This window comes from Rhincodon typus, chromosome 6 (genome assembly GCF_021869965.1).
Source record: "Rhincodon typus isolate 14 chromosome 6, sRhiTyp1.1, whole genome shotgun sequence".
Classification (NCBI taxonomy): Eukaryota; Metazoa; Chordata; class Chondrichthyes; order Orectolobiformes; family Rhincodontidae; genus Rhincodon; species Rhincodon typus.
This window is the reverse complement of record NC_063337.1, coordinates 17,841,246-17,848,632: the sequence shown is the minus strand read 5'-3', so window position 1 is coordinate 17,848,632 and position 7,387 is coordinate 17,841,246. Positions and strand designations below refer to the sequence as shown.

At 44.9% G+C, this 7,387-nt stretch overlaps 1 protein-coding gene across 1 annotated transcript in view; it reads right to left on the bottom strand.

Annotated features, from left to right (window-relative positions):
- The window catches only part of atp10a (ATPase phospholipid transporting 10A), a 209,487-nt gene that overhangs the window by 36,348 nt on the left and 165,752 nt on the right, over positions 1–7,387 (bottom strand). The window contains exon 12 of the mRNA XM_048597761.1: positions 3,385–3,511. Coding sequence (XP_048453718.1) covers positions 3,385–3,511 — 127 coding nt within the window. The remainder of the gene's footprint in view (positions 1–3,384; positions 3,512–7,387) is intronic.

Sequence of the window (7,387 nt, the reverse complement as noted above, 5' to 3'; positions counted from 1 at the left end):
CACACCATGGCACTGAGAGAGTGTCCCGCTCCGGGCTACACCAGCCCACACCATGGCACTGAGAGAGTGTCCCGCTCCGGGCTACACCAGCACACACCATGGCACTGAGAGAGTGTCCCGCTCCGGGCTACACCAGCCCACACCATGACACTGAGAGAGAGAGTGTCCCGCTCCGGGTTACACCAGCACACACCATGGCACTGAGTGAGTGTCCCGCTCCAGGTTACACCAGTCCACACCATGGCACAGAGAGAGTGTCCCGCTCCGGACTACACCAGCACACACTATGGCACTGAGAGAGAGTCCCGCTCCGGGTTACTCCAGCCCACACCATGTCACTGAGAGAGTGTCCCGCTCCGGGCTACACCACCCCACACCGTGGCACTGAGAGAGTGTCCCGACAATCTCTGTAACCACGCTGCCTCTGAAAAATCTGCTGCCTCTCCAGAACCCATCGAAGCCACCTGCTGCCAAAGTGCTCTCTTTATGAGGTAAGTGTGACGGACAGGAAAGGGATAAAAGGAAAAAGAAGCTAAGAAAAACTCGGACGAGGAGGACAACCTGGGCACAGGACCCCGAATGCTGCTACTCCGCTGCTGCCATCTTGTAAAACTTTAATGATTTGGGTGCGGTGACCCTTCCTCAACCTCTTCAGATTGTGAAGCCACTCCCATTCCTTCCCTTTCTTTTGGCTTTACTTGTTACAGTCTCTGTCACTAAGTCCTCTCTCCCCTTGCCCTACCCCAGTAGGACTGTCTATTCTTTCGAGTCTGTTAGTCAGACACACCATTGTTCTGCAATTCTCACATTCCGATCACTTATCTGCACTACCAACATTGTTTCTCCTGCAGCTCTCTCCACCATCCCCCCATACAAATATTGCAATCAATGCTGCCCCCTCCACACTTCACATCCGTTCTGATGAAGAGTCATCTAGACTTCAAATGTTAGCTTGCTCTCTCTCCATTGATGCTGCTTATCCTCTTCATTCAACCTATGGACGACAATTACAGCTTAAAATGTATTTTGTAAACACTATTTCCAAAAATTCATTTCCTTCCTTACACACTAATAAACAGCTCAAGCCTGAGTTCATTCACAGTGAAAATCTGATTTCTGGATTGTTAAGCAAATCACTTTTTAAAAGTATTGATGATTTTTCAGGAATATTTAAATACTGTTGTGTAATTTGAAAGATTCTTGTCAAAACAGTGTTTAGCAAATTAACAAATATTGTACAGCTCTGGCATTTGGGGTGGCATGGTGCTGATTTCCAGCATTTTTTTGTTTTCAGTACAGATTCCAGCATCTGCTGTAATTTGCTCCTACATATACAAGATGTTGGTTTGATCTCAGTGGCAGTATTACTTCCAATTCTGAGTGCCAGATTATAGGAAGGATATGAACACATTAGAGAGATTGCAGAAGAGTCTTAAGAGAATATTTCATGGGACGAGACTCTTCAATTATGAAAAAGATTAGAGAAACTTTGAATATTTTCCTGAGAGAGAAGGCTAAGTGTGATTACATAAAAGTTCTCAAGATCATGAGGGATTTGGATGGGTAGAAATGGAGAAACTGTTCCCATTCATAAAGGGATTAAGAACCAGAGAGCACAGTTTCGAAGTGTTTTGTGAAAGAATCAAGTATGAGGTGTGAAAAATCTTTTTCATACAGTGAGTGGTTGTGGTATGGAATACATTGCCAGGAAATGTGAAGGAGACAGGTTCAATTGAGGCATTCAAGAAGGACTTAGATTTCAAAGGAATCGATGTGCAGGGTTCCAGGGAAAAAGGCAGGGGGCTGGTAATAATGCTCAGGGGATTGATGCTCACACAACAGGTCAAACGGCCACCTTCTGGATCATAACAATTCAGTGAAAAAAAAAATACCCTCATCATTCAACCTATGGACGACAATTACAGCTTAAAATGTATTTTGTAAACACTACTTCCAAAAATTCATTTCCTTCCATACACACTAATAAACAGCTCAAGCCTGAGTTCATTCACAGTGAAAATCTGATTTCTAGATTGTTAAGCAAATCACTTTTTCAGGAATATTTGAATACAGTTGCGCAATTTGAAAGGTTCTTGACAAGACAGTGTTTAGCAAATTAACAAATACTGTACAGCTCTGGCATTTGAGGTGACACGGTGGCACAGTGGTCGGCACTGCTGCCTCACAGCACCAGGGACCTGAGTTCAATTCCAGCCTTACATGTCCATCTGCGTGGAGTTTGCACATTCCGCCCGTGTCTGCGTGGGTTTCCTCCAGGTGCTCCAGTTTCCTCCCACATTCCAAAGATGTGCAGGCGAGGTGGATTGGCCATGCTAAATTGCCCCAAGTGTCAGAGATGTGTAGTTTAGGTGGGTTGTGGGGGGTTAGGTCTGGGTGGGATGCTCTGAGAGTCGGTGTGGACTTGTTGGGCCAAAGGGCCTGTTTCCACACTGTAGGGGATTCTATCATACTCTTTCCCAGATTATCACTGTGTCTTTTCATATAATTATACATCAACTTAGAACACATTTATAACCAAGTTTAGAATGTACTTGCTATGGGTATAAGTGACTAAAATGCAACAGAAGCATGAAATTCATAATAAATGTTTTGCAAAATCAACAAAAATGCTGCAACTTCCAACATTGTGATCTTTTTGGGGTACAAATATCAGTATTCTCTCTGATCTGTGAACCTGATACTCCGTATTTCACTGTCAACTGGATGCAAGGAGCCAGCATCATTTCAGAATTCAGGAGGTGAACTGAGCCCTTCTGTGCTGGAATGACTCCATTTTGCTACGCTAACACCTTTCCTGTAAACATTTTAAGCTCAATGCAGCAATATGATGTTACATTCTGCACTTAAATTTGGAGAGTTTTGAAAAATAGGGCCAAAATGTCAGAGTCGACACACCTAAATGAAAATTCAGTGACATAAATGTGCTGAAACTACACATAAGTACAAATCTGTAAGCTTATTCCCACAATGGGAAGTGTGAGATTCACCCCATAGAACTTTCACCTTGTCAGCACTGCTCAAGTATTGAAAGCACAGGGTTAACACAGCTGGCTGCACAGCAACAAAACAGATGGTCTGGATGTACTGTTAAGAATGTATTTCTTCTTGTGTGCTGTGCAAACATCTGCTGTCACTTAATTGGTGCAATTTATTACCTAGAGGTTATCCTTTCCTCTGAAGCTCTATTAATGATAGTCAACTTGGTGGAAAAGCCCCATATTTTGTCGTTTCTCCAGAGACACAGAATTTCAAAGATTAACCACGTGGCAGCCTTTGCCAAATGCTTGTTTTGAAGACCCAATACATCACAGCGCAAATGTGCTTATCATAGGCTTTTGATACCACCCAAGGTTTAGCCCATACCTAACAGCTGAAGGTCAGTCTCCAAGTGCACTGCTGACTGGAATAACAGCTCATCCCTATTTTCAACTGAAGACTCCGCCTCCAAATGATTTTCCAGCCACTGTGCATATTCTTCCTTACGCAGGACCTGAAATGAAGACAATGGTTTCAAAAGTTTAGAAGAAAAGCTAATCATGTTTCAAAATCGTTTGACTTATTTCTAAATCAAGGGGTGGCACAGTGGCTCTTGGACAGCATGGTGGCTCAGTGGTTAGCACTGCTGCCTACACCGCCAGGGACCTGGGTTTGATCCCACCCTCGGGTGACTGTCTGTGCAGAGTTTGTACGTTTTCTCTGCGTCTGTGTAGGTTTCTTCCGGGTGCTCTGGTTTCCTCCCACAGTCCAAAGATGTGTGGTTTAGGGGGATTGGCCATGCTAAATTGCCAATAGTCTCCAGGGATGTGTAGGTTAGGTGGATTAGCCATGTGAAATGCAGGGTTACTGAGAGGGGGTGGGCTGTTTATTTTGGAGGGTGTTATAGGCTGAATGGTCTGCTTCCACACTGTAGGGATTCTGTGATTCTTCCAGGTCACATGCTCATGAATGCTGATCATCACTAAGACTACAAATTTACACGACTGGTCAACATTCAACAAAACTCACCACAATCAAATGTAAAACACAGCAATTAAATAAAAATAAAGGCATTGCTATAAATACGGAGTTGGAAATGATCAGAATAATGGTAAGCCCCGATTACATTCCTGTCGCTGGGCCATTCTTTGGTCAGGGTGAATTAGAGCTCTACATGTGCTCTTCCTGCAGAGATAGAAATCTACAGAGAGGTTCAATTCCTACTTCAAATTGTAATTTCAGAGAATAGTGAGAGAGAGGGAACAGGATTTATGCCAACATTAACACAGGAAAAGTGGAACAGATACAGGGCACAAGAAAATCAGTTCATCTGTTTTTAGCCCCAAAATCTCATTTTGTAGTCATACTCCCTGAAATATTGATCTAATTCTCCTTCAGGTCTTTCCACACCATTCGCATGGACTTCTCGCAACATAGACAGGTTGAGGACAGTGCGGTCTTTATCGCTGAGGAAACGTATGCTCCTAATTATGACAGGACTTTGAGGGAACTTTCTGTCGCAGTTGGTGAGATGTTGAAGCAACGCAAGATTAGCTCCTGAAAACAGTCTGAAAATATCTTCCTTTAATGACAGCCAGGGATTGTCACTTCAGTTGTAGATTTCAACTGGTTCAACCGCATTGCAGTTGTTGGCATTCTTGCTTCAGGTTCAGAAGGTCATTGGACTCGAAACTCTAACTCTGCTTTTCTCTACAGATTTGAAGTACTCATCCAAATATTTGAATGAATACTTCAAATATCATAACATTCAAGGATATGGGATAAGTGCAGGAAATTGGGTTGTGTCAGTAGTTGTGAGGGTGTGTCAGTGCAGACCTGACGGGCTGAAGAGCCCTTTCTGTGCTGTATGATCTTAGAATCCATTCGGCCCATCAAGTCCACACCGACCCTCTGAAGAGCATTCCAACCAGACCCATGCCCCTATCCAATCCCTGTAACCTTGCATTTCCAATGGCTAACCCATCTAGCCTGTACATCCCTGAACACTATGGGACAATTTAGCATGGCCAATCCACCTAACCTGCGCATCTTTGGACTGTGGGAGGAAACCAGAGCACCTGGAGGAAACACATGCAGACATGGGAGAATGTACAAACTTCACAGACAGACAGTCACCTGAGGGTGGAATGGAAACCAGGCCCCTGGCGCTGTGAGACAGCAGAGCTAGCCACTGAGCCACTGTGGCATCCTGATGGTGCCAGACCTGCTGAGCTTCTCTGGCACTTTCTGTTTTTGTTAAAAAAAGAGTATTACAGGGCAGAGTAAGACCACATCTTGAAACTGTGTGCAGTTTTGGTTTCCTTATTTACAGGAAGGATGTTAATGCATTCAAGGTAATCCAGGAGAGGTTTACTAGACTGGTTACTGCAGTAGTTGAGTTGTTTTATGAGGATAGGGTACAGATTGGGCTTGTTTCCATTGGAGTTCAGAAGAGTGAGGGATGACTTGATTGAAGTTCATAAGATCCTGAATGGGCCTGATAAAGTCGACATGGCAAGGATGTTTCGTCTTGTGGGCCAGTCCAGCAGAACAATGTTTCATCCCAGAAGGTGTTGGAACTCTGCCTCAGGAATCGGTGGAGGTGGGGTTGGGGGTGGGAGGGGGGAGTCACTGAATGTTTTTAAGACAGAAGGAGTTAGGTGCAAATGGAAATAAACACTTCTGCATCACAGAAGTGTTACTCTCCACAGGGAGGCCATTTAGAACACTGTATCTGCACTGACTCATCAAATAGGGATTTAAATTCCACTAATCGCTGTGGTTGGATCTGAACCCACGACTCCAGAGCATTAGAATGGGTGTCTGGATTACTGGGTCAGTGAGAGTACAAATTGATCACCACGTCCCCAATTGTTAATTCTAAAGCTGCAGTGGATCAATTTTTGTTAAGCAAAGGTATGAAGGGACAAGGGCAAAGACAGAGATATATGGAGTTAAGTGACAAACCAGACATGATCTCAGTGAGGTGTGGAATAAGCTTAAGGGGCTATCTCTTCTGCCATATTCCTAGATGGTACGGTTGCGGCAGGTCATTATCAAATTGCTGTTTGTGGGAGATTGCTGTGCACAAATTTCCAACGTTACGAATGACCACACCTCAAAAAGTAGTCCATTGGCTGGAAAGCCCTGCAGTCAGGAAAGGCAATGCACAGACGTAATTTTTCTTTCTCTCACACTTTGCATTTGATGAAGACCTGGGGAGCTTGCCTCTTGCCCTGGCCAAACTTGATTTTGTCAAATCATCACAGAATCCTTATAATGTGGAAGCAGGCCATTTGGCCCATCAAGTCCACACTGACTCTCTGAAGAGCATCCAACCCAGATCCACACCACTCCTCAGCCCACCCTATGCCTGTAACATTGCATATCCCATTACTAATTCACCTAGCAAGCACATCCCTGGACACTGTGGGCAATTTAGCATGGCCAATCCACCTAACCTGCACACCTTTGGACTATGGGAGGAAACCGGAGCACCCGGAAGAAACCCATGCAGACACGGGAAGAATGTGCAAACTCCACACAGACAGTCGCCCAAGGGTGGAATCGAACCCAGGTCCCTGGCGTTGTGAGGAAGCAGTGCTAACCACTGAGCCAGCATGCTGCCCAAGGGCCACTGTGCCACCGTATCTGTCAACAAGTATGAGAAAGACAGATTGACTCAATGCAGGATGTGGGTCAGTTAGCTCAGTTGGGTGGATGGCTGGTTTGTCATTTGGTTGGTTTGCCATGCAGAGTGATGCCCAGAGTATGGGCTCAATTCCTGCACCAGCTGAAGTCACCATGAAAGTCCAGCCTTCTCCACCTTGCCCCTCATCTGAGGCATTGTGACCCTCAGGTTAAATTCATTACCAGTCATCACTCCCTTTAGCTAATGCAGAGCAGCCCCATCGTCTAGTGGGATTATGGAAACTTTACCTCTACCCCGAGGGACAGTGCTGTGTGGAAACTGTCTGCCCTATTTCCTACAAAAAAAAACAGTGACTATACTTTATCATGATTGTAACGAGGTCAGGCAGGCAGATCTCATAGAATATGAGTTCACTGACTGGACCAGATTAACAGTCCCAATCTGGGAGCCCTGGCTGACAGATATAAACAGGAGTTTCAGAGGTTCTGTTCACTCTGAGAGCTGGCTCTTGAGGGAGCTGGATCAGTGTCAAGGACTCTCCACGTGTAGATAAAGTTGATGGGATACCAGCCTCTGTAGAGTTATTTCAGGAACAAACTCAGAATTATTTTTACTCAAACTTGCAATATGGGTATTGCTGCCAAGACCAGTACTTACTGCCTTACTCTAATTACCCTGAAGGGGGTGGTGATGAGTTGCCTTATGGACCTGCTGCGGTCCCTGGGGCTGAGGTACAAC